At 44.3% G+C, this 27,602-nt stretch overlaps 1 protein-coding gene and 1 non-coding gene across 2 annotated transcripts in view; one reads left to right on the top strand and one right to left on the bottom strand.

Annotated features, from left to right (window-relative positions):
* Nucleotides 1–2,314: 2,314 nt before the first annotated feature.
* The window catches only part of SNX25 (sorting nexin 25), a 103,748-nt gene continuing 78,460 nt past the window's right edge, over nucleotides 2,315–27,602 (top strand). Inside the window, exon 1 of the mRNA XM_066380177.1 lies at nucleotides 2,315–3,034. Within this exon, the coding sequence (XP_066236274.1) occupies nucleotides 2,657–3,034 (378 nt within the window). The 5' untranslated portion in view covers nucleotides 2,315–2,656. The remainder of the gene's footprint in view (nucleotides 3,035–27,602) is intronic.
* Nucleotides 5,774–5,964, bottom strand: LOC136404526 (U2 spliceosomal RNA). The gene has a single exon (XR_010751292.1). It is a non-coding gene; the product is annotated as a U2 spliceosomal RNA (small nuclear RNA).

Raw genomic sequence — 27,602 nt, forward strand, 5'->3', positions numbered from 1 at the left:
CCTTGAAATAACTTGGATTAGTGGGGTTCACTTTGAGGAACACCAGTGAGATGAATGTTAACTATTTTAGAGGCAAAAAGAATGCTTGGAAATCAGCTACAGTGTTTGTTTGTTTGTTTTTTTAAAGGGGGTGAAGGCAAGGAATAGGAAGGTAGTAAATTCTTTGATATCTAGGGATGGCAAAGTCATATCTGGCATAAGGCATTCATTATCTTCTTGTCTTTGACTTACAAGCTATAGGAAGTGTCACATGAATATTAATTATTTAAAACAAAAATATTTTTAAATGACACATGTAAATACATTTTTATATAGATATATAAAATTATATGCTATTTTGTTAGAGCTAAATGTTAGTTGGGGAAATTTTTTCTTTTTCTATTTAAAATTTTTTTCTTATCTTTTGTTTTTATTTTTTCTATTTTTTTTTTTTTTTTTTTTTTGCAGTTAGTTTTTTATACCTTTTACTTTGTCTACCGCTTGAATCTGTGCTACTTCAGGGAAACTGATAATGAAAACATGAATACATGGGTGGGCTGGGTATGTTTTAGACACCAGTATTTCTTTTTCTGAATAATAACCTCTTGGATAATATTTTATTTTAAAACAATAAATATCTACTAATGGCCCTGGCCATGTGTCTCAGTGGATAGAGTGTTATCCAGGTGTGCCGAGGTCATGGGTTCGAACCCCGGTCAGAGCACAGATAAGAAGCAACTGATGAGTGCACAACTAAATGTAACAACTAAGGAGAACAATGAGTTGATGCCTCCCCCCCCCCATTCCTCCTTTCCTTCCTTCCCATCTCTCTCAAATCAATGGAAAATTAAAAAAGAATAAATATCCACTAAATTGTTTACTCATATGAATGTTGTATATTTTCTTTGTTGACATGACAGATGATTCCTTGGTAGAACACAGTATAGTCACATTATTTAAACATTTTCATGCTTATTTTCCTTAACTATGCTTACTGGGAAGTAGGATATAATTCAATTTATTGGAAAATTATAGCGCCTTTAAACTTGAAATTTTTTATGACTGCGGTAAGCAGTTCTGGCCTTTTGCTTACAAGTGTTTCCTGTATACTTCTTTTTTTTTTTTTTTTTTTTTTTTTTTTTTTTTTTTTTTTTTTTTTTTACAGAGAGAGAATCAGAGAGAGAGATAGTTAGGGACAAACAGACGGGGATGGAGAGGGATGAGAAGCATCAATCATTAGTTTTTCATTGTGGCTTCTTAGTTGTTCATTGATTGCTTTCTCATATATGCCTGGACTGTGGGCCTTCAGCAGACCAAGTAACCCCTTGCTCGAGCCAGCGACTGTGGGTCCAAGCTGGTGAGCCTTGCTCAAACCAGATGAGCCCGTGCTCAAGCTGGAGACCTCGGGGTCTCGAACCTGGGTCTTCCACATCCCAGTCCGACGCTCTATCCACTGCGCCACTGCCTGGTCAGGCCCGTATACTTCTTTATTTCTCCCTGCTCCCCTCATCTCTTTACCTCTCCTCCCCTTCCCTTTTCCATTCTTCATTTGTCCTCTCTAGTCTATCACCTTCCTTTAAAGTAATCATTAATCTCTTTAGAAATCCTTTATTTATCCATTAGCAATACATCAGCTGCTTTATTGGTCTTACTAGGAATTACTTGTATTTCTTTACCATATTGACATCTCACCAAGCATTGTCTGCATATTAACGCTGGGGCCATGGTAGAAAATATGTACTCTAAAAATTAGTTGGCCCACTTTTACTTGCGTGGGCAGTAGCATTTGTATTGAATCATTGGTAACGCAAATGTAGGGACTTGGAGCCAAAGTAATGGTAGCAGCTGGTAACCCTGCCTGGCACCAGGCCGACTTCTTGGGGCCTTTGCACAGCTAAGAATTGCAGGCTTCATTTACTCCTCCACGTTTGTCTGAGTCCTTCTCTGAGGCGGCCAGATGGGAAAGGGAAGGTTGTTAGGGGAAACTGTTAAAAGTGAGGATTATGAATGGTTGCCTCTTTAAGTAGCAGGTGAAAACAAAGCAGAAATTTGGGGGGCTGTAAGCATGCGAGGAGATTACTTTTCAGGGTGAGCGGAGAGCGAGGATTAAGGGATCACCTGAGCTAGAGAATTACAAATGCTTCTGACACCTGCAGCAAAATTTTCCATCAACAGACGGTGTCCCGGGGGCACCGTGAGGCCCAGGATAAAGCGGTTTCCACAGCCATTGGTCGCGCCCCCTCCCCGGTGGGGGCAGCGGTGCGTCAGGCCCCGCCCCCTGCCGCCGAGGGCGGGCTCCTCCCAGTTGTCACTCAGCGGGCCGCGGCCGCTCTCCGCCCGCCGCCTGACTCGCACTCCGGGGCCGCCCCCGCCCCCTCCCAGCCTCGGGCTTCGGCCGCTTGAGTCACAACATCGCCTGGCTACCTGGGCGCGCCCGGCGGGGCAGCTGCGGGCCCGGCGTCGGGTGGCGGCGCGGAGAGGTCGCCGGGAGGAGCTCTGTCGGAGCCGTTCCCTCGGCGGGCCGCCGGCGGGGGCATGACCGCGGACTCCCTGTGCCTCCGGAGCGGCGGCGGGAGCGGCGAGGGCGGGAGGCGCGGCGCGGAGGCCACGGGCCGGGGCAGCGCCGGGGGCCCGCGGGCCGGGAGATGTGCCTGTCCCTAGCGGCACAGGCAGCAGCATGCAGCCCGAGGCCACCGACAGCAGCGGCGCCGGCCGCGGCCCCGCGTCGGCCCCGGGCGCTCCGGGCGAGCGGCGGCCGGAGCCCCGGGAGCACGCGGCGGCGCCCAGGCGCCCCGGCGGCGGCAGCTGGCGGGCGCCGGTGGCCGTGGCCGCGCTGGCCGCCGTGGCCCTGTCCTCCCTGGGGCCCGGCTGCTGGCAGGGGGCGGGGGGCGCGGGGCTGTGCGCGCTCCTGCTCCGGCTCAGCCTGGCCCTGGGCTGCGCCGCGGCCGCTTTCCTGCTGGGGACCCTGCTCGCCGTCGTCTGCCGGAGCCCGAGAGCCCCGCCGCCCGACTTCGCCGCCGCCTGGGGACGGCCGGCTGCCCGCCTCCGGCCGGGGGTAAGTACCGGCCTCCCTCCTCGCGCGCCCGCCCCGGCCCGGCCCTCCCCGCTCCGGTGCCCGCCGCCGGCTCTCGGCGACCCAGTGGTCGCGGCGGGGTCGCCCCTCCCCGGCCGGGCCCCCCACCCCGGCGCTGGAAGCGAGCATCCCTCGGGGCTCCAGGCGGCCGGCCTTGACGCCCGGTGTTAGGCGGCGTCGCGCTGCACGGCTGTCCTCGGTCACAGCCGTGCCGGCCGAGGAGTCGTCCCCGGCCCCGGCCCCGGCCCCGGCCCCGGCCCCGGCCCCGGCGCCGCTCCGCCGCTGGAGAGTGGAGGGAGCCGCGCGCGGCGCCCCCGGCTCGCGGGCGCTGCCCCAGGGCCGGTCCGAGCTGGGTGTGTAACCGTTCCCTCTGCGAGGGAACTTCAGGACCTTCCACGGAGGAGGGAACCGGGCTCGGAGAGACTCACTTGGTCCCGGTCCCTCCCCCAGCCCCTCACACCAAGCCCCTGTGCGCCTGATACCACGACGTCCTGTCCCCACCACGTTGGGAAGTAACGTGGTCCCGTTTAGTTTCTGTGATTTAGGGAGGGGGGTGCCCGAAATCCCGGGCGTGTGCAGCAGAAGGAAAGCTGCCGCAGGGGCGGTGGGGGCCAGCAGGGCGGTGCTGAGGGAATAATAGCAGCGTTTTCAATGACTTTTCTCTTGGTGGCAAGCCCCTTCTTTCTCTGCCTCCGAGCTTCCGGCTGATACCCTTAAATGAAATAGATCCTCTCGTAGTCTGACGCTGCTCGACTTAATGACACTGTCATTAAAATTAAGTTGCCAAAGCAGTTTGGGGTAGTGACTCAACTTCATAAGAATATTTGTTTGAGGCACCATGACCCCCTGGATTGTGACATGACCTGCTTACTCTTTTTAAAACTCATCACTGCCCTTCACTAAAATTACCTTTTCCTCTGAGTGCAGCGCCGAAGTAATGGCTGAAGGGGCGGCAGTAGGCATGCTCTCTCTGTGAGTTGATCAATAGTTCAGTATATTAAGGAAGAGTAACTTCTGTTTACATGAGTAGTCTTAAAAATTAGTAATATTAATTTTTCTTAAAACCTTGACTTAGCTGTTTATTTTTTTTCATGTCTAATTTAGCAAGAGTTGGTGAGCAGGTGTATTTTTCCTCTTGCTTTTCTCTTCAGTGATAAAAAAAAATAAGGATTCCAAGATTTTACTAGTGGGTTTGTGGATCACTGATTCATTCTAAATGGCATTGCAAGTCTTTGGAGTATTATAAGAAGTTATAATTCGGTATGTATTTATCGAGTATTCTGTACAAGCCAGGTATTATTCTGGAAGCTGGGGTTTAATCAACCAGACACATGAATACCCAGCTTTGTAGAGATTTTAGTTGTATCAGACAATAAACAAACAAATGAGATACTTCTGGATAGTGATGAATGCTATGAAACAAAAAAAAGTGAAGAGTTGAGTGGGTAATGGTGCCTCGTTAGTGGGGACAGGAAATTTAGAAGGTGAGGTCAGGGTTACAGCCCTAGTATTGCAGCCCATCTCTTAGGGCCTGAAGCTTCATGTTGTGGGTTACCAATCTGGAAAACACATTCTCCCAAACCTCCCAGCTCACTTGCATTTCTGGTAGGTAAAACTTGGATAATCCTAAGAGATGCTTTAGTAGAGGAATCAGAGAAAATGGTACTTTAAAGGTGACAATAACTGAAACAGCATATATAATCTCTCATGTGTTTTACCTAAAGATTTTAGGTAATACCAAGGTGAAGTATAATCTAAGGAAAGTAGATTTACTCTCTGTCTTTAAAACTTGTATTCTTATAATAGCCTTAAATAAGTCAATCAGTACATGAGGAAATTTACTTCCTAAGTTACATGTTATTTAGAATTGAAATGCATATTTCACATATATTCCTTTTTTATAGTACTGGTGCCTTTAGTTGTGCTGTGTTTCTAATAATATGTGTTTAAACGTTCTCTTTATGAATGGAAGCATAAGTATGTGGTGTAGTATAAAATATCTGCAGTTCTGTGGGGGTAGGAGCTGGTCCACAGGTTCTCTAACATATGTGGAGGGGGAGGCTGCCTAGTACTGAATCAGATGATGCTTTTTAAAATAGAGTGACTGCTTTACTACAGATATTTTGATTTAGCATGAAGAAAAGAATCTTCATTTATTCTTATACATTTGGATTATTCTGTCAGCTAGAAATGTCAGACACTGGGTGCTATCCTTCAGTTTGTCGGTCCCTTCCTCTTTCCTTCCCCCTTCCTTCCCTGCCTCCTTTCCTGCATTCTTCCCCCCCCCTTGCCCTTTCCTTCCCTCTCTTCTTCCCTCCCTCTTTCTCTCCATCATTTCCTCCTTCCTTCCTTTGTTCTTAAATTCCTTCTATAGAGGAAAAAAAATGCATGCACGGTTAAAAGTAGGAAGCTAGAAAAGCCTAAACTAAAAGGGAAAAGGTGTTTTCCTGTCTAGAAATGTTCAAATGCTTCTGTATGCCCCACAGTGTAGTCATTGGCTGTAAACTCCATGCGGTTAGGACACATGATTGACAACTTTTGTTATCCCTTGCACCTAGTAGGAGCTCAGAAAGTATTTGCTAATAGAATGAAGAAAATTATGTCTGTTTGTGGTCACTAATAGAGTGTTTTCCCCTCCAATTAATCTGGTATCATCTATTGGGCACCTCTGATATGCAAGGAATTTGATTTTACATGGGTGGGAATCACTATTTTTTTGTGTGTGTGTGCACCGTTCCCGGAAGTACTGCAATACCGGGTCGATGTGTGGAGTGGACGGAGCAAGCTCCTATTCCATCTCCCACCTCCAAAAATCCACTTAATATATTGTCCTCGGATAGAGGACGTATCAGATATTAAACTGGTAAGAACAGATACTACACTTGATCTTAGCCAAAAGGCCGAGAAGCGATGAATCACTATTTAAAAAAAATTTTTTTTTTTTTTTTTTGTATTTTTCTGAAGCTGGAAACGGGGAGAGACAGTCAGACAGACTCCCGCATGCGCCCGACCGGGATCCACCCAGCACGCCCACCAGGGGCGATGCTCTGCCCACCAGGGGGCGATGCTCTGCCCCTCTGGGGCGTCGCTCTGTCGAGACCAGAGCCACTCTAGCGCCTGGGGCAGAGGTCAAGGAGCCATCCCCAGCGCCCGGGCCATCTTTGCTCCAATGGAGCCTTGGCTGCGGGAGGGGAAGAGAGAGACAGAGAGGAAGGAGGGGGGGGGTGGAGAAGCAAATGGGCGCTTCTATGTGCCCTGGCCGGGAATCAACCGGGGTCCCCCTTACGCCAGGCCGACGCTCTACCGCTGAGACAACTGGCCAGGGCCTAAAATTATTTTTTCAGTTACATTATTATATTAGTTTCAGGTGCATAACACAGTGATGGGACATTATATAACTTACTAAGTGATCATTGAGATGAACCTTGTACCCATCTGACAACCTATGTAATCATTAGAGTATTATTGACTATCTTTCCTGTGCTAATCTTTACTGTTCTGTAGTGACTATTCTGTAACTACCAATTCGTACTTCTTAATCCCTTCACCTTTTCCACCCGTCCCCCCAATACCTCTCCCCCCTGTCAGCGACCAGTTCTGTCTCTGCCTATGAATGTGTTTCAGGTTTTGTTTGTTTGTTTATGTTGTTCTTTAGATTCCTCCTATCAGTGAAATCACATGGTATTTGTCTTGCTCTGACTTTTTTAACTGATCATAATACCCTCTAGGTCTATCCATGCTGTTACAAATGGTAAGACTTTGTTCTTTTTGTGGCTGAGTAATATTCTGTTGAATGTACGTACCACAGCCTTTTTTATTTGCTCATCTGTTGATGGGCACTTGGGCTGCTTCCATAGCTAGGCTATTGTAAGTAATGCTGCGATGAACATAGGGCTGCATATATTCTTTTGAATTAGTGTTTCGGGTTTCTTTGGATAAATCCCCAAAAGTGGAATCTTTGGGTCATAAGGCAGATCCATTTTTAATTTTTTGAGGAAACTCTATATTATACTCCTTTCCCTACTGGCTGCACCAGTCTGCAGGGTGGTAATCACTATTGATGAAAGCAGTAAAAATAATTCTTATCTCAGGTAGCAATACTATCCAGGGCTATTTTCAGGTGCTAAGGAAGCTTGTGTAAGGTCAGAAAGGCTGATGCTCAAGTCTTGACAGTTGCTGTCTGGGCCTCGCTGTAAAAAAACTTGGAGTAGGCTGCAGGCCAGTGGACGGAAGCTGTGATGCTCTGGGCTGGCCTTTCCTCATGTGATAGCTGCTAGTCCAGCTTTGCCCATAGGCTGTCATAGTCTAAGGCTGTTGTTTAGTTATATATTTGCTTATTCTGATCTTGTCAGATCATTTTTCTGTCTAGTTAGTTGCTGAGTGCCGTGCCATAGTAGGCTCTTGGTAGACGGATTCTGTCTGAATGAATGGATTATTGTTCGAGATGAGAACAAATTTAAATATCCCATTGACATTTTGTTGTAATGTTTACTTTATTGATTTTAGAGAGAAGGAAGAGAGGGAGAGAGACAGGGACATCCATCTGTTTGTGCACGTGCCCCAAACAGGGATCAAACCCACAACTCTGCATTTTGGGATGATGCTCTAGTCTAGGGGTCGGGAACCTATGGCTCGCGAACCAGATGTGGCTCTTTTTTTTTTTTTAAATTTTTTTTTTTATTCATTTTTTTAGAGAGGAGAGAGAGAGGGAGAGAGAGAGCCAGAGAGGAGAGAGAGACAGAGAGAGAGAGAGAAGGGGGGAGGAGCTGGAAGCATCAACTCCCATATGTGCCTTGACCAGGCAAGCCCAGGGTTTCGAACCGGCGACCTCAGCATTTCCAGGTCGACACTTTATCCACTGCGCCACCACAGGTCAGGCAGATGTGGCTCTTTTGATGGCTGCATCTGGCTCACAGACAAATCTTTAATAGAAAAAAATAATGTTAAAAATATAAAACATTCTCATGTATTACAATCCATTCATTTCCTATCGCTCATGTTCATGGTTGCGGGTGGCTGGAGCTAGTCACAGCTGTCCTCCGGGACAACACCAAATTTTTATTGGATAATATGTAATGTACACGGGTCATTGTATGGCTCTCACGGAATTACATTTTAAAATATGTGGCATTCATGGCTCTCTCAGCCAAAAAGGTTCCCGACCCCTGCTCTAGTCAACTGAGTTACCCAGCCAGGCCTTCCATTGACATTTTTAGATTTGAGATTTAAAACCACAATTTCCTAGAGAATGGTCAAAGCCTTGCCATAGGTGTCACCAAGAGCTTGGATAGTTGCTTTCTGTAAGCACATGGCATTGTTGTTAGTGTTGGGAGAATTCAGAGATGCCCCAGATTCTCCCTGTGCCAGCCCTCAGGCTGAGGAGATTGGGCCGATAGAGGAGACTGGAAGGCAGGGAAGATGTTTCTGGAGACAGTAACAACATTCACATAGCAGTCCATAGCTCCAGTTGGCTTGGGTAGGACTTCTAGAATTCGTAAATGAGTTCTTTTACTAATACAAAAGTTCTTTGACTAAAACAAAGTTAATTTAGGTTCTCAAAGGGGAAAAGAAATAGGAATTAGGAAGACTATACACAACCTCTTTGTAACTTTCTTTTGTTACGTTAATATAATAAACTAATCCTCAATCATTTGATAATGGATAATGGCATAATACACTCACTGTTTGCATTTTAACTAGGGGATTTAAGTCAGGGTGGCTAGTGGGAAAAATATTTTTGAGGAAGATGGCTTTTTGAGAATCCCTTAAATGACAGGATTCTGACTTGCTGTGGCATAAGGGTTGTTTTACTTTAAATTCATGCTATTTATACTTTCTAAATGTAATTTTTTTACCTAGGTTATATAATCACATGATTTTAAAAACAATAAAAAGATGCCATCTACAACAACATGGATGGACCCTGAGGACATTATACTAAGTAAAATGAGTAAATCAGAAAAAGCTAAGCATTATACGATTTCACACATAGGTGGGATATAAAACAGACAAAAGTGAAGTGGTTATCAGGGGGAGGGGAGTAAAGAGAGACATATGGTGACAGAAAATGATCTGACTTTGGGGGATGTGAACAGTTCAAATGCTCTAGAAATGTTTACCTAAAACCTATCTACTTTTTTTTTTTTTTTTTTTTCCAGAGACAGAGAGGAACGGAGAGAGATGAGAAGCATCAATCATAAGTTTTTCATTGGGACACCTTAGTTGTTCATTGATTGCTTTCTCATATGTGCCTTGACCGTGGGGCTACAGCAGACCGAGTAACCCCTTGCTCGAGCCAGCGACCTTGGGTCCAAGCTGGTGAGCTTTGCTCAAATCACATGAGCCCGCGCTCAAGCTGGCAACCTTGGGGTCTCGAACCTGGGTCCTTCTGCATCCCAGTCCGACACTCTGTCCACTGCACCAACACCTGGTCAGGCAAACCTATCTACTCTTATTGATCAATGTCACCCCATTAAATTTCATTTCTAAATTAAAAAGAAATCAAAGCATGTACTATATAAAAAGATACACAGTGGAAAAAATTTCTCCTACATACAGCCACTATTTTTAAAACTGATTCATTGATTGATTGATTTTATTGGGGTGGTACTGGTTAACATAAGTGTGTAGGTCTCAGGGGCTCAATCCTACAGTACATCTCTGTGTACTGCACTGTGTGTTCACCACCCCTCCACTCACGGCCACTATCAATAGTAGGCACTGTTTATTCTTCCAGATATATATTATGCTTATATAGCAAATGCAAATATATATTTAAAAACGTTTTGATACCTATAATCTCTTGATATATAAACAGTGATTACACACTAAGGAAGAATTATTTCTTTTCTGCATCTTTATGATGAACTATTTAAGATTAGTAAACATAGGACGGAGTTATATATATGAATAGTGATTATTATCTCGAAGTAGGAAGAGCCATGATTAAACCTAGAACACAAAAAAAAACCCTAATCAAAACCAGCGTATGTATCCTAAGAAAGGAAGAAAGTGTGTATTTGAATTAGCAAAACTGTCTGAAGGAAGCAATATGTACTTTTCTAATTTATACAAAAATAAAGCAAAACCAAGCAAATGGTTTAGAGATGCAGTTCAAACACTGTTAGCGATCTGAGTTGCCACTGAGTGTATGAGATGACTCACAGGAACTAAGATTGGAAACTGAGCTTTGGCCAGGTCCTGCCGGTCCTCAGCCAGGCGAGCAGAAGTGGAGTTTAATCTGTGGTATGGCAGCTGTTGACAGGTTCCAAGCATCAGAGTGATAGCATCAGAGCTGGGCTTTAGGAAGGCTAGACAAAAGCGTGATTGGGGTGAACGTAAAAGAGAAATACCGTGCAGGTGTGTAAGAGTTAATGGTGGATGGAACAAGAGGTGATTCAAGAATGAGTAAGATTTTTCTTTGATGTTAATTATCATTAGTTGTCATCACAGATAGGTTCAAGAATCTTTTCAAGAATGTCCTAACATTGTCTTTAAACAACAGCTTTAGCCCCAGACCAAAGGGTGCTACTGTTTATTCACAATGGTGAAGATTGAAGTCTCCAAACTGGAATGTTCTATTTGGAGCCTTTATTTCTAACACTCTTGAATCTTAACCTGCTTTTGTTTTAGGTGCATGCTATGATGTCATCCTCCTAATTGAATGTTGCCTTCTTAAAAATATGTTAGGTTTCATTTTGCAACCTTATCATTTGGAGGCTAGGAAGTATCCTAGATCCTTAAAATGTATGAGTCCTTGTAGGCAGAATGTCACACACACCATTGTACTAAAAAGGTGACTCAGCAAGTTTGGTGCTAAGAGCTCAGGCTTCAGAAAATGAATAGTATCTGTGAAAGGCTGTCAGGATTAAAATAATGGCATACAAACTTTCTGGGTATAAAAAAAATTGCAGGTTTGCTTCTGAAAGCAAAAAAAATCGCAAACTTGGAACTTAGGTTTTTACCCTTCACTGTTAGGTCACTTTCCAAACTCGGGTTGGTTGGGTGGGTGGTGATGAGGGGTAGCTGGGCAGCTCTGCCCCCGCGGGTCCCTCCTGGCTACCCTGGGACCAGCGCCTGGGCCAGTTCCTCATCTCCACATCTTGCTTTAGTCCTCGGGTGTGTGCTTAGGTAGAGAGTCTCCAAACATAGTGGAGCTTTCCACAAAGCCGAGTGGGTTTGGTTATATTTTGGTGGGCTTGTCAGCTCAGGGGCCGCTTTGAGAGAACGTAGTTAGGAGTGTGAGGTGTCTTCTCTGTCCCTGGGGCTGGCCACTGCTTGTCAGTTCGTCTAGGCCTTGGTCAGCCCTGGTACATGTGTCAGTCATCCTGCGGTTTCCTGTATGGACAGCCACCAGCTGGGTGTAAAGAGCAGTGAATACGGTGACTCCAAGTCAAACGCCTTTGAGGCCCAGGAAAAATGGAATGAGTTGTGCGTTTTTAGGATAAGACGCATGAACTTGTTTAGGCCACCAGGATCTATTTCATAAGCTTTCAATTTTAGTGGAGAATACACCTCTTGGAAAATTAGATAATTTTTTTACAAATATTCATTGGTAAATTCAAACCTGAATTTCTGTAGTTCTCTCCCACCTGCATGAGTGAGTTTAAATTAATAATAGTAACTAAAATTTTGCAGGTGTAACGTCTGCTTATGCGGGATCTCGTTGGACAGCGCCCCTAACACCCCACCCTGCCATTTCTGTGAGTCCCCAAGTGGTGTCTTGTGTGTTGTGACTGAGCTCACTTATGTTCTTCCGTTTCTGGTGCCTGCAAACCCTTGAGGCCCTTCTCTGCTGAAGCCATCGCCAGTATGTGAAGAAGGCCAGTTCTCGTTGGGCTGCTGTGGTCTCAGTCCCCTGAGGTGGGATATCCAGGAGCGCTTAATTCTTGTGCTTTTTTTCTGTATAGCAGCCGGGAGGGCAGTCCTGTTTCTCTTATTGGGCACGCTTAAACATTTTGTACTTGTCATAAGAGCTTATGCCCTGGTTTGCATCTTCCAGTGGACAGCCCGCCCCTTTGTTTGTGGTTCCTCTCTCCACCTTCCTTGGAGCAGCCCCTGACATCAAGCATCAAGCTCGGGCTTTCTCTCCTTCCTCCAGCTTCCTCTGGTCTCTAACCTAGAGCTCAGGCACACCAGCCACGCCCAGCCTGTGCCAGGCAGCTCGTGTGGGTAGACACCGAGGGCTGCACGCGGGCTCCCCAACTTGTTAGACATGGAATTAACATATCAAACGATCCAGATATTTCCATGTATTTTTCCTGAGGCAGTTAATTTCATCATTTTATTTCCAACTTTTTTATTCCTGTTGCACAAAAACGTTTCTGAGGTTCTGACCCCTAGATAAGCTCAGAAAGTTGCTTTGTTTTCTAGATTTGAATTTAGATCATTCTTGAAATCTCTCTTTTTTTTTTGTTATGTCACTGTTAGGCAGTCTTGCTCTTGAGCCCCTACCACGTAACCCTCATGTAACCACGTAACCGTCTCTACACTGAGGATTAGAGATTTATTCCTCAGGCTCAGATCTCTTTTCGGGCCTCGGACTCATTTATTCAGCTGCTTAACTTGTTATTTCCACTTGGCGCTCACAGTGGTGCCTGAAGCTCAACAAGTGCAGGAGTCCCCATCTGTCTTGTGATCAGCGTCCCCACCCCTCTCCCACTGAAGAGAGACCATGTCGGTGACGAGCACCTCTGAAACTCACGTCCCACAGCCAGCAGCCGCGAGTCCTCCCGCCATCTCCCCGCCTCACTCCCCACATGCTGTCCAGCATCAGGTCCTGTTCTTTTCCCTCTTGAGTGTCTTGCATTCATCCGCTTCTTTCGATCTCTCTAATTCAGTCTCAGTACTGTCCTGTCCCCTTAGCTGACTGCAGTAGTGACCTCTCAGCTGGTCTCTCTGCCTCCTTACTGGCTCCTCCTTCAATTCATTCTTTTAAAACAGCAAACCAAATCAGATCCCTCTTCAGCAACATATTTGATGGAAACCCATCAGCGGCCTCCTGTTCTTCCCCGTTGTTCAGCCTAACCTCCTGTCGTAACAACTCTCTCCCCTCGCACTTCGTCCTCAGTCCTCGGATTGCCAAGCGCCCTGTCCGTGGCCTCAGAGCCTGTTGTGTCCTCTGTGAGAGCAGCGCTGCCCCTTGCCTGGTGGGTTTCTGTAGCCCAGACTTCCGCCCATGACTCTGCAGAGAAGCTTCCTCTGGTTCCCGACTGGATATATTCTCATGGCACCAGACACCTGTCCTTCGTTGTACTGACCGCAGTTGTGCTTTTATACTCACCTGGACGATTCTGTCTTCCTTTTTCATTAAGCCTTGAACTCCATGAAGGCAAAAACTCCCCTCTGCATCTTTAACACTTAGCATGATTTAGTAGGTAATAAATATTTCCTGGGTGAATAACCGGCAATCTTACACATTAAGAGAATGGTTTTGGAGTCAGCTAGTTGTCTGAATTTGAGTCCTGGCTCTGCCTTAATAATTCTGTGACTGTGGGCAACTTGCCTAAGATTTCTAAGCCTCTGATTCCTTGTTTGAAATATGGAGGCCTGACCTGTGGTGGCGCAGTGGATAAAGCATTGACCTGGAACGCTGAGGTCGTCGGTTCGAAACCCTGGGCTTGCCTGGTCGAGTCACATAGGGGAGTTGATTCTTTTGGCTCCTCCCCCTTCTCTCTCTCTCACTTTCTCTTCTCTCTAAAATGAATAAATAAAATCTTTAAAAAAAAATGGAGATAGTAAATACCTTCAAGGGTTGTTTGGCACAATGTCATAGTATTTAGAAAGACATACTATTTATAAATATGTTTTGAATATAGAAAGTGTTCAGTGGTATATTTTTCACTTTTACTTTAAAAAAACTTATTATAAAGATTAAAAATGCAGACTCAGAAAATCACACAAAATAAACGTATCGTTGGATGAATGATTATAAAGAGAATATCCTGTAACTTCCTCAATCCCCAATGTCAGCCCCTCTAGTCTTCCTAAGTAATTCCATCTTGACTTTGCATGTCATTATAATTTTACCACTTAAATGTGCATCTGTGGACATTATAGTTTATATTCTTGCCCACTAAAAAAAATGTTTTCCTCCCTGTTCTTTTCTTTTCCTTACAACTTATCTGTTGAAGAACTGGGAGCATTTGTCCTGTAGAGTGTCCTACAGTCTGGACTTTGCTGATTGTATTTGGATGATGCAGTCCAGCATGCTCATCTGTCCTTCGTAGGTCCTGGAAATTGGCAGCTGGGTCCAGAGGCTCAATCAGTCCCTACGGAAGGGCTGTATAGGTGGTGATGGGACCTTTCATTGGGAAGCACACACTATTTGATCATCTTTGTGATATTAGTAGCTGTTGATGCTCAACACCTGGTTGTGTTATTTGTTGGGGGTGACAAAATGGTGACATTTTCATTGGCATTTACCTGTCATGTATTTTTCATAAACTTTTTAAAGAGAGACACTTTTCCCTCATCTACTACTTGGTTATACAGCAGTCCAGTTCATCTAAAAGCAGAATAAATGCTAAATTCCTTCCCATTATCAGTCTCCAAGATAATGAGTTGCTTCCCCATCATCCTCTGGAAGTGACCTATTAGTTGTGTGTTTTATAAAATATTATGAGCTCCTGAATTCGAACATACTTGATGGGTTTCAATCAGTTGTCGCTGTGATCTTTTGAAGCTTCTATAATTCCATCTTTGGCCGGTGGGAGCCTTTTCAAGTTGGCTCCCGAGTCCTTTTGAGATGCCTCTCCTAGTCTACGACAGTTTTCTTGTATCTGAGATAACAAGGTATTTCAGGTTCATCTTGAGCATTCATAATTCTGCTCGCACCTGGAAATAGCCATTTTCTCAAAAAAGAGCCGTGATTTCTTTTCATGGGAAATGGTGTTTTCAAGAACTCATTCTACCTCAGCGCTGAGCAGCACAGCCACACCCAGACCCAGCTGTGACCCCAGCGAGCAAATGTAGGGTGAACAACTGTCCTGGTTTGCTTAAACTTGTTTTGGTTTTGAAACTGAAAGTTCTGTGCGCAGTGGGGAAAAAAGAGCTTATTCTGGGTGTTAGGGAGGCTGATTGCTATTGGTTTGGTTATTGTTTCTTGGCCTTCTCTATGGAGAGATGGAAAAAATATATGTCTTTTGTGGATAACAGTCACCCAGTATTTAAATTTATATACTCTCTCTTTCTTCTTACAGGCAAGTAACACATATTTTGAGTAATTCTTTGTAGTCAGCTCTGGCATTTGCTTATGATAGCCTATTTTGGCATTGTTAATGGGTTCAGGGAAATGACTTCTGTGGCCTGAACTTGATTCACTGTACTCCAACCCGTGAATGTGAGTACAGTGGGTAAATATGTGTTCTACAGGCATCATTCTGTGACTGTCCTAAAGTGAATGTCTTAGTAATTGTAATAGCTCAATTGGATATTTATTACACTTACTGCATGCAGGTGCATAGAGGTATTGCCCAATTTCATTTTAAAATTATATTTATGATTACTTTTTATTTAGAAATTAAATTTAATGGGGTGACATTGGTCCATAGGAACACATAGGTTTCAAGTATACACCTCCATAGCATGTGAACTCTTCATTGTGTTGTATCTGTTACTGTATATTTGGCCCCTTTTCCTCCTCTGCCCCATCCTCCTCCCCTGATAACCACTTTGCTTTTGTCTATGTCCATGAGTCTCAAATTTATATCCCACCTATGTGTGAAATCATATAGTTCTTAGCTTTTTCTAATTTACTTATTTCACTCAGTGTAATGTTCTGAAGTTCCATCCATGTTGTTGTAAATAGCAATATGTCATCATTTCTCTTACCTTTGGGGTCAAATTCATAAAAAGTTCACTACGGCCAAGGTCCGTAAGTTTAGTACCTGTTTTCTTCTATGTGATTTATTATTTCAGACCTTATATTTAGGTCTTTGGTTCATTTTGAATTAATTTTTGTGCATTGGGACAGACTGTAGTCGAACTTCATTTCTTTTCATGTGGCTTCCCAATTTGCCCAGCACCATTTATTGAAGTGACTTGCTTTTCTCCCTTGTGTGTTTGGTTCCTTTGTCAAAATTTATTTGCCATATGCATGTGGTTTTACTTCTGAGCTTTCTGTTCTCTTCCATTAGTCTGTGAGTCTGCTTTTCTGCCAATTCCATGCTGTTCTGATTATGTCTATCATGTGAGGCAGGGACTGTGAATCTCATTTTGCAGGTGGGAAAACTGAGGTTTACAGAAGCTAAAAATGTGTCCAGGCTGCGTAGCAAAGGGAAGAACTGAGAGTTAAACCCAGGTCTCGCTTACTCTGGAGCCTGGACAGATAGCCACGTTATTACCCTTTTAATTACTAAAGGTAAGTCTGGCCTAATTCAGGTTTAGAAACAAAACAAAACTTGAGAATCTTTGGGATATTCAAGGATCTGTTTAGGAGTTAGTCACTTTAGAGCAGTGGTCCCCAACTTTTTTTGGGCCATGGACTGGTTTAATGTCAGAAAATATTTTCACGGACCGGTCTTTAGGGTGGGACAGATAAATGTATCACGTGATCGAGACAAGCGTCAAGAGTGAGTCTTAGACAAATGTAACAGAGGGAATCTGGTCATTTAAAAAAAATAAAACATTGTTCAGACCTAAATATAAATAGAACAGAAATAATGTAAGTTATTTATTCTTTCTCTGCAGACTGGTACCAAATGGCCCACGGACCGGTACTGGTCTACGGCCTGGGGGTTAGGGACCACTGCTTTAGAGGTCTCAGACTGAACTAGGGTGTTGTCACAAATGCTCCTTCTGTGCTCAGGACAGTCACTACTAACCTAGCAAGGTGCTTTTTTCCTGCTGGGTCTGATGGGGCCTCAGCATATATAGCTTTCTAGGCAGCTGCTGACAGTTTCATTTTAAAATTACATTTTGAACATTCAGTTCTGGCGTTAGCACTGAGCGTGACCCCACCTGCCGTTCTGAGGGGACGCCTCACACCCTGGCAGTGACCCCTTTGGGCTCCCGTAGCCCGTTCTCCATGCCTCTATCCCTGTCAGCACCAAAGTGTGTCAGAGTGATCGGTCATATACTTCCACCTGTCCTGGTCAAAATCAGAGTTTTCTGTAATATTTAATTAAATGGTTAATTCTGGGAGATGCTTTTCGGTGCACTGCAAAGACAAAGAAGAAGGACGAGAGACTGGTTTGCTGGTCACAAATTTAAAATCTAAGTGCTTGAAGCTTTACAGTGAGCATTCTTACATTAACATTCTGGAAAATCCTACGGTAAAGAAACCTGTGTAACTGTTTTTAATCCAATGTTGTTTTTTAAACATGACTGATCCTGTATCCCCCCCCCTCTTTTTTTTTTTTAACACAATGAGATTTATTATCGTAAAAAAAGAACACATAATTTAGAGGTAGGACAAGCCTCGGGGTGGGCCACAGCTCCCTGGGGGACTTCAGGCCTCCGGCCCTGGGTCCCTGCAGTTTTCTTAGCTCTGCCTTCCTGGGGAGTGGGACTGACCCTCAGGCTCTGGGCCACAGGGCTGCTGCACAGGATGACCCAGAGGGAGAAAGTCACCGTTTGGTGGTTTGGTGGCCGTGTTCCCCTCACACCATCTTATTGGCCAGGTTTGGGCAGATACGTTCCTAACCCATTGCTGGCGAGGGACAGGATTTCTGCGGTTGGCTCAGGAGTGTAGCAGCTGGTCATTTAGAGAGGAGGGGATCAGTGGGGTCAGACGATAGACACTTGACATCACAGAGCTTGACGACTTCCCTTTTTTGCTGTCTTTCCCACTGTCACTCACTGTTAACTTGAATGAATCAACCTGCTGTTCCTGATTTTACTTCTCTGTGTCCCTGTGCCCCTGGGAAGACCTTTGTCCCATTTCTGCACATTCAGTTCTGACTGTTAAAGGTCCCTTTCATCCAGTGAACTTTATCATCCATTCTCGTTGTTTCTGCCCAATAAACATTTATGGAGGAGCGGGAGGGAAAGTCTAGGTTAATTCCAGGTGTTTGAGTGGACACAGGCCCTTGGCGCAGACCTGCGTGGTGGGAGATAATGAAGTAAGTTTGGCCGTGTTGCTTCTGAGAGACCTTACTGACAGGTTTAGCTGACAGTTAGGATGCAGACCTGCGGCTTGAAGGAGAGACTGGGGTGAAGCTAGTAGGTGTGTTGGTGGTCAGTGTACCTGCGGTATTAGAGTACAGGCTCCATGCGACGGCCAGGGCCAGCCAGGACTGCTGAAAGCAGTGAGCCCAGGGCAAGCCGCGGGAGCCCACCCAGTGTGGGGGAAGTCAGGACAATGATCGTAGGGAGAAGCCTCGAGAAGCGGGACGAGATGGCCAGCAGTGTCCAGTGGAGCCCAGAGGTCCAGAAGGAGGACCAGGACGTGCCCACTGGCTCTGACAACTTGGAGGCCTTGGAGGCCTGTGCCAATGTGGTCCGGGGAGGTGAGAGTGGACAGGAGACAGACATGATGCTCTCCGGGGCCACAAGCTGGTGGGAGGTGAGGGGGCAGAGGCAGCATTCAACGGCTGGCGTGTGGTGTTATTGGGGGGGATTTACTCACATTTCTGGGTTAAAGGGAACTCATGTAGAGAGGAAGGACCTGGAAGTCGCCGACACGCAGTACACTAGACAGCGCAGTGTCCAAGCTGACGGGATCTGAGCACAGGGCAGGGTTCCAGCCCAAGACGATGGCAAAAGAGGTAAAAATGGGAGCAGAGAACCTTGGGGGAGGTTGGCAGGGAATTAAGCTATTTTATGCTGGGTCGCCTCAACTTTCTTGTTACGCAGGAGACAAAATTAATTGCTGCTGCTGATGAGAATGATGTGTAAAGACTAATTTTAAGGGAGGTGGTAAAGGTTTGGAAAATTGTTTGGAGAGACTAACAGCAGAAACGTTATTGAGCCCTGACTGTGTACCAGGCCCTGTACTAAGTACTTCACATTCTCATTTGATCCTCACAGTGACCCACGAGGTAGTTATTATTATCCCCATTTCATGGAACAGGAAACAGTTTTAGAGAGGTTAAGTGACTTGCCAAAGGTGACAGAGGTAATGAATGAGGGGTCCAGGCCTTTTCTGGCCCCAGAGCCAACCCTCGTCATCTTTGCGCTCCTGCCCACGAAAGAGAGGAAGCATAGAGTTAGGGGGAGGATGTGGGTTGAATGCCAGGAGTGTGTGGTGACACCATCAGCATGAATGTGATATTAAAAAAAATATTTTTGGCCCTGGCCGGTTGGCTCAGTGGTAGAGCGTCGGCCTGGCGTGCAGAAGTCCCGGGTTCGATTCCCGGCCAGGGCACACAGGAGAAGCGCCCATCTGCTTCTACACCCCTCCCCCTCTCCTTCCTCTCTGTCTCTCTCTTCCCCTCCTGCAGCCGAGGTTCCACTGGAGCAAAGATGGCCTGGGCGCTGGGGATGGCTCCTCGGCCTCTGCCCCAGGCGCTAGAGTGGCTCTGGCCGCGACAGAGCGACGCCCCGGAGGGGCAGAGCATCGCCCCTTGGTGGGCAGAGCTTCGCCCCTGGTGGGCGTGCCGGGTGGATCCCGGTGGGGCGCATGCGGGAGTCTGTCTGACTGTCTCTCCCCGTTTCCGGCTTCAGAAAAATACAGAAAAAAATAAAAATAAATAAAAATAAAATATTTTTTTAATTGATTGATTTTGGAGAGACAGATTAAGGAGGAGAGAGAAAGAGTGAGAGAGAGAAAAGCATTCTTTTGTTGTTCCACTTAGTACATTCATGGGTTGCTTCCTGTATGTGTCCTGATTGGGGATCGAACCCACAGCCTGGGTATTTGGGGACAGTGCTCTCACCGACTGAGCTTACTGGCCAGGGCCTGGATGTGATGATACTCCTGTAGGAGGAGCACCCAGCTCCTGCTGGAGGTGAAGCCCTGAAGAAGGCAGCTGTGGGCATGGTATAAGGTCAGGGTGCAGGAATGCTTGGTGACAGTTGCCCAGGTGTCAACTAAGCCAAGAAGGAATTGAGGCCAGGAGGGAGCTGAGGGCTTACCGAAAAGGGAGGGCCAAAGGGATTGAAGGGCTTCTAATTGTTGTGCCAAAGCCTGTGGTATGGCCCTGAGAATGGGGGGTCCGAGTGGAGTGGAGGTGAGGGTCGCTGGAGTGAGGTCAGGGCACGTGTGGATGCGAGCCGCCCCAGTGTTCCACGTTGTTCATCCTCTTATTTCTCTGTGGACTGAAGGAGTTGCCGCCAGAAGGTAATTCTTCAGTAGCATGTTGCCAAGAAGGCAGATGGCAGCACACATTATGGAGTCAGAGGGCATGGGAGAGGCGAGGGCAGGGTCGATGGGCTGCTGTGTCTTGGCGGTTTGCCCAAGGCCAGGTCATTAGGGGCATGTGCTTGTAAGTATACAGGGGCAGGTTCACCTTTTAAGTGCAGTAGAAATTCGGTGTCAGGAAATAGAATGGTTGTTTTCCTTTGGAGGAGATTGTTTTAGCCAAGTTAAATTTCCAAGAATTGTTTTATTCAGTGCCTGTACACAGTGTCGAGTGCAGACCATTCCAGGAATACAACACTTTTTTTTTTCAAGCACAATATTTCAAATGACCTCCCAGTAATTTAACTGATTTTCCTTGCCTTTTAAAGTGATTAATATTTGGTAACATCAATGTGGAATAGAAAGTCTATACAGAAAGAGTTCATACTACCCCCTTTATGAGAATATAAATGAAGCATTATAATCATCATTTCAGTTAACTAAGCGAAGTTGAAGATAGGAATGAATCTTTTGTGATTCAACTCCCAATTTATGTAAAGTGCTTGCAGTACTCTTACATTAAAATAAATCTTCTGAATGTTAAAACACTTCTCAGTTTTTTTCAGGAGTCATATTTTGTCATGACAACCATTTCACATTTGGTCTAAGGGTCCATACATAGTTTAGGAATTTTTTCTAAAATACTGTACTTATTCCAAAGATACACCTTCATCTTTCTGAATTAAGGCTCTTGGGGGATAGGATCTAGAAATATGCATTTGAATAAATTCCCTAAGTGATTCTTGAAAACTGAGGAGTGTGTTTTTCAGCGATGGGTAGGGGCTTCCTGATGTCAACAAGGACCGCTTTCTGCATTCACTGTGTGCAAACACCCACGTGCTCCAGGGCGCATTTCTCCCCTCTGCCTGCTTAGAGGAGATGTCTGCTGCACAGCGGCCTCTCTTTAATGTCATGATTCTTTAGGGAGGTGGTGTTCTTTGAATTTCAGCACATTTATTTTAGATAGAAATGGGATAAATAATTTTTATGATCTAGATCTGGTCTGGGGCAAATAACTTGTACTCACCCGTCAGATGGGATGTAAAAGTCAGCCTCTTTCGGTCAGTGCAGTTGAACTGTACTTTCAATTTTATGCAACTAATCTTTTAATGGCAATAATTCATCTCATCCATCTCAATATCTTATACATGTATGTTATCTGGGCCGCTCTGCCCGGAGCTCAGCTTTTCGCTTCAATGGAATTATGGAAATAGAGAACCCACTAACTCAAATTACCAATGTCATATTTTTCTAACCAGGCATGAAATATTTTATCATCAGTTTTTATTTAAAAGCTAATCAACAAATTAATTAGGGATGGTATTATGGTATTCCAGGACCGTAATGGAGTGTATAAAAAAACCCAGTAATTGCTTTCATCACTGAAGACCTCTGTGGACAAAGCTGTTCTGTGTGACTCATGTTGTTGAGTCGCAGAGAGGTCTGAAGCAGCGGCAGCCGCTCTGACTTCTTCCTCGTTTACATTCAGTGGCTTCTGCGAGAACTCTTGTGAAATGAGAATAATTTTTGTAAGATACTTCAATATGTTTGAACTTCAAAACCCTTCTGAAACAATCTCATGGACTGATTGTATATTTGAATGAATAACTTTTCATCCATGACCTGGGCTTGAGAGAAAAATGTGAAGACACCAGGATAGGGAGACTTAGAATTCCTAAGCATGGCTTCCCACAGTGGGATGGCTCGTTAGTTACTCATGTGAGCTTCCATCAAGAATAGATTAAGCCCCTGGAGCGTAGAGAATGTAGTTCCGTCACCTTTGTCTCTCTAGTACTCAACGGAGTGGCAGACCCAGAGTCCTGTCGATGTTGGATGATTGTAAAAATTGATGGAAGTGTAATTCATATCATGGAAACCTACGCTTCCCCTTATGAACTCAAAATCACAATGGCAGTCAGTGATAAAATGCTTACAGAATTTTTATTGCACGAACCTTCCAGGAATGCAAAAATCTAATGCCAGTTTTCAGTTTCCTTTCCTAAGTCAATCTGCTTTTCCTCATTCTTCTCTTCCAGCCCTAGTATCTGTTCTGTACTTGCCAATGTAGGCAAACTGCTGTCTGCTTGTGTACTTGCAAGTGTATGTTAGGATTTCAGTTTCCAAATCTGTGTCAGATTTGCAGTGTGGTTAAATTTCTCTTGTAATCAAGGGGAGTGCGTTTTCTAAGGATCTTAAGATTTGAGTCCTTGACATTAGAAATAAAACATTTTTCTTCCCATGAATCTTAATTCTTCAAAGCGAGTGAAAAGCAATCTTAAGTATGTTAACCTACCTCAAAATCTACCTCTGTTGATCAGTTAATAGAGATTTTGCCTTTGTGTCAATATTCATTTTTCTCTTAGAATAAGTAACCAAGACACATTACTAAAGTAATCTCCTTGTTACAGTAAAATGTGACAGCTTGAAAGGTCATAGTGCTAATCCCATGTAATAAAACTATAATCATCCTTTGGAAAGGAAATGAACACTGTAAAAAATTTGGACTATGAGTTTTGGAACCATAATAACTTGTATTTGTAAACTGCTTTACAATTCTAAAGTACTCTTACATGTATTATCCTTCTGGAAGTACATAGTAATCTTTTACCATAAATAGGGCAGACTTTGTTTAAATTGAATTGAATCGTAGAGAGATGGACATGTTCATTATAACTCAGCAAGACAATGACAAAGAATCGACTACAGCCAATTTTTTTCTGGGTCTTAACTGAGTGCTCTTGCCACTATAATGCGACATCATATGCTTTTGCCATAGTAATAAGAAGGGGATTGTGCCCCAGCATAAAGCACATTTGAATTTCATACATGTTGAGAGAAAGGATCTGATTTCGTACCCCTTCAGAGGATCCAGACTCAGGGCCTATTCTGCTGATGATTATCTTTTATTATAGAAATATAAATAGAACCTTGATTCCTACATTTGATGCATGCAGGCAGAGTTGGCCTTTAGCCTGAATACAACAACTCTTTGATAAATGGTGTAATAAGCTGTAGAAGCTACTGATGATCTAATCTACCAGTCATCCTTGCCAACCTCATTTTAGGTAAGATCATGGTAGGGATTTATTCTTCTGGAGGCCACGCTGGCTTGACTGCCTCAGTATCCCTCAGGGTAGAGAAGGCCCAGACCTGCCCCACCTCTTGTGTTCAGTACTCATTTCCTCATCTGGAAATACTGTGGTGTTGGGCTTTCAAGGTTCATAGTTTAGGGTTGGCTGAAGAGGCCGAAGGGGGTTTTTCCAGGTCACCTTTGTATAGTGTGTGCTTCAGAGCCCCTCCTGTCCCCACCCTTGCACCCCATGCTGCTCCTTCTGTGTCTTCTGAGCCGACAGGAAGCTGTCCTTGAAGCACAGCAAATAGGAGTCCTGAGGCACAGAGTTCTTGGAGTGAAGTGAGATCCCAAATCTAACTGTAGATATCACAGACACCTCTAGTATTTTTTATAACATTGTTGGTGGTACTTTCATAGAAATGTTAACATTTTTCATTTAAAATAGGGAAAGATTGTGGGTACAAAGTACATGCACAGTAATAAAGAGAATAAATGATAGTGTCATTCAAAACAATATATTCCAAATATTTTATTACATAAAATATACTTATTATGTAATAGTGAGTGTAAAAAACCAGATGCAGTACTTTGTGAATACTATGATCTTAATTTCTTAAAAAAAAAAAAAAAAAGTACCAATGATAACATGACTAATGTGTTGCTAGGCATGGCTGTGCTTCTTAATGCTCATAACCTTAGGACATATAGGTACTGTTACTTTTATTTTACAGGTGGGGAAATTGAGGTAGAGGAAAGTAAGTTGCCCAAAGTTACATAGTAATTGTTGGAGTCATCAAGTAGGAGAAAGTACACCAAAATAACAATAGCGGTTATTTCCAGATGATGGTATTATAGATCCATTTAATTTTTTCCTCGCTAGATTACCAGTTATAAAGGGTGTCACTCAGGAGCAGCCAGATGGAAGCGATATGGAGGGCAGGGTACGGGGAAGGTGCGGAACTTGCGTGCCCTCCAGCACGCCACGCTCTGAAGCTCTCTGAACCCTGCTCGTTGGGGCTTTTATGGAGGCTTCATTAAAAGTGATATTGATTAAAACATTGGCCATTGGAGATTTCAGTTTCTTTATAATATAGAATATGTCTCTGTTCTTTATATAACAGCATTTAAAAAAGAAATTGAAAACATATTTGGAATCTAGAATAAACAGTAGGACATTTATAGGTTTGAATTTTAAAGAATAGTTTCTTTTTCTTATATCTAAAATAGAAATTGTACTTGATTAAGAGAGGGAACAAGACAAACACCTCTACTTTCTATCGGTACAATCTTCCCCAATGATAATCGCTCCATATGTGTTCAAAATTTTTCTTCTGTTGATAAGGAAAACAGTCCTCCTCTTAGTACATGATTAAACTGGCTTCTGATGAAGCCAGGGTTTGTTTGACTACTTACATACTTCACCAGTAATAGCAAGGACAAAGGCACACACACAGAAGAACATTTTCAGGATAAGTACACTTTCCTCTCAGTAAAGTATAGCCTCAAAGGCAAAACTAGTTCAAGAACAAAATGTTCTATTATGTTGTGTCCTATTCTGGTCGCTTAACTTTTCAACCTTTCTTTCTTGCTTTTATTTCCACTGTTCCTTTCCCTTTGGAAAACCAATTAGCTATCCAGCTGACCAGTCCCCCCACCTACCCACCTACCTACCAACCAACCAACCAACCAGCCTCAATTTGTTGAAAGTTAGTAACATTTTGAATTTTGTTAGTGACCATAGCTATATGTGGCAGTATGTAACAGGCATTCTGCTAAGTGCTTCCTGGGAGCCAGCAATTACAGACGTGATGCCCATGGTTTCAGTACGGCTTATGGTTTGTCCCAAACAGAGTAAGCGGTGTTTGGAATAATAACGAATTACTTGGGGGTACCATCTAAAGCTCTTGATTTTCATTCTTTGTTGAAAAGAATTGGAACACCTAGCCATGCAGCATAGTAGCCTCCTTAACTTATTTGTATTCCTTGCCAGGCTCCTGTTGTCTTTTTTCCTTTTTGGGAGCCCTGATTTAGTTATGTTATTTGATCCTCTGAGGTGTTGAAAGCCCACTTAAACTACAGAGGGAAGTGGCGGGGTCAGGATCTATCAAGGAAACTGTGCTATTGGACTTGGGAGCTGGTATTCCTTCCACACTGCCTGCCACCCTCACGTCCTGTAACATGGCTACGCAGCTTCCACGTTGGGCATGGCTTTTATTGCTGTGTCGCCATCTTTTGTCGGACTCTTAGATAAATGAGATGGCCTTTCAGGTGTCTTAGTCCCTTCCCATCTTCCTGAGGAGGAATAAGTATGATTCCTTCATTTCTTTCGTTTTAAATACTTTTTTTGAAGCTGAAGCAGAACGTGATTGGTTTGTGAAGAGCCATGGCTTGGAGAATAACCCAGTGTAAGAATGAGACTATTTGTCATGGGATCCAAGTAGATGGTCAGGTGCTGAGAAGATCTGGAAACACTCAGCCATGTGACAGTTCCATGTGGTTAATGGTGATGACTGGGGGGGTTTCTCTTTGTTTTCCTAAGATAAATCCCTGTTTCGATAGCTTTAAAAGAAATTATACTCATCACTCCTTCAACTCTATATAAAGTGTTTATCTTTTTAAAATAATCCAAAATGCATTTAGAAATGTGAAGTATGTAAGTGTATGATGAAGGAGAGGCACTTGTTTATTTGAGCAGCCCAGGTAATGGGAGGAATGACCGGTCACCGGCTGCCGGTTCCAGCCACGTTGTGCTCCCACGGGAGCAGCGCAGTAACCAGTGGCATATTTATAAACAGTGGACAGCGAGCTATAAGTCTGGGCCAGACTGCAGATTGTTCTCTGTTGTTTGGTTGCTAATGGTGTCAGGGTACCTAGGGCTCTCTGCATGGATTCTCTGTGGGTGTTGTTTCCTCGGGAGAGAGTGTCTGTGGCCGTAACACACCCAGATTGTCTTAGCTCTGACACAGACAGCTGGAGTGTGTTATGGCGGTAGGTGAAACTCGGACATTCAGGAGTAACAGAAAGCTGATCCGCCCTCAGGAAAGGGTTTCTAGATATGGCATCTACTTGTTGACGCTGAGGGTCTAGTTACGTGTATCTAGACATGTGTATTAGACAAAAGCTTTCAGGGTTTGCCCTGTCTTTTGAAAGCATTTCTAAAATGAGCATTTATATGTTGAGACCTGTCATTTTCTTTCTTCCAGAGAACTCACTGATTCAAAATGATCATGACAAGTTGGTTTTAAGCTAGGTTTAAATCTTAAAATTAAGACAGATTTTATTTATTTTAGTTAAATAAAAAATAAGGCATATTTTTTACATGACAAGGGATGCTGGTTTACCAAAAGCTTTTATGAGTGAATAGTGTGGCATGGCTACTAAAAACTTAAACCAAGCTGACTGGCTGGTCAGACTTCTTTTGAAGTCCTAGTTTCTGAATTAGGATGTTGAAGATTTCTATCACTGACCCTTTGTGCCAGTGGGAAAAGCAGAGTTTTCTTTCATCTTTCCTAAAACTGGCATTTTGGGAAAGAGATTGTCAGGAAGAGAGGGAGGCTTTACCTGAGGGAAGAGGCCTGTGCTGTGCAGAGGGGGGAGAGTTCGCATGTGCCTTCCAGAACATGTCTTTTGGAGAAGCCTCTGCTGTGTGGCACTTCTTTTTTCCAAGCCTGTAAATAGAGAATGAAGACAATTTTTGTTCAGCGTCCTCGGAGCCATTGGGATCTGTTTACGTTGCGTTTGTTTTAGCTGGCTTTCTCCCTTCCCCACCCTTCCCCTTTCCTTCCTCTCTCCCTCTTTCTTCCTTCCTCCCCTTCTTTCCTTCCCTTCCTTCCCTTGCTCTCCTTCCTTTTTTTCTTCCCCTCCTTGGGACAATGATTATTAGTAAGTTCCATCTCTGATCTGAAAGAAGACAAGTATGTAACAAATAACTTACACTTGTGTAGGAATTTAGACATGAGGACATTCTAGCTCCGTAAATGTTAAGTCCTTAAAGAAGGAATTTCTGTGCATAGTTACCCAGTTATTTTTGGCCTGTGATGTTTTCTGTTGTCTTCCTGTTCTCCTTACTTAGAGATTCTCCATCAAGAATAAAGAACCTTTTTCATTCTAATAAGGGCCAGTGACCCCAGGGGGTGGTGTGTGGTGGTGGGAAGAAGGGGAAATCCAGAACCAGGTTGGAAATTAGATTGAGGGAA

Source organism: Saccopteryx leptura, chromosome 4, assembly GCF_036850995.1.
Source record: "Saccopteryx leptura isolate mSacLep1 chromosome 4, mSacLep1_pri_phased_curated, whole genome shotgun sequence".
Classification (NCBI taxonomy): domain Eukaryota; kingdom Metazoa; phylum Chordata; class Mammalia; order Chiroptera; family Emballonuridae; genus Saccopteryx; species Saccopteryx leptura.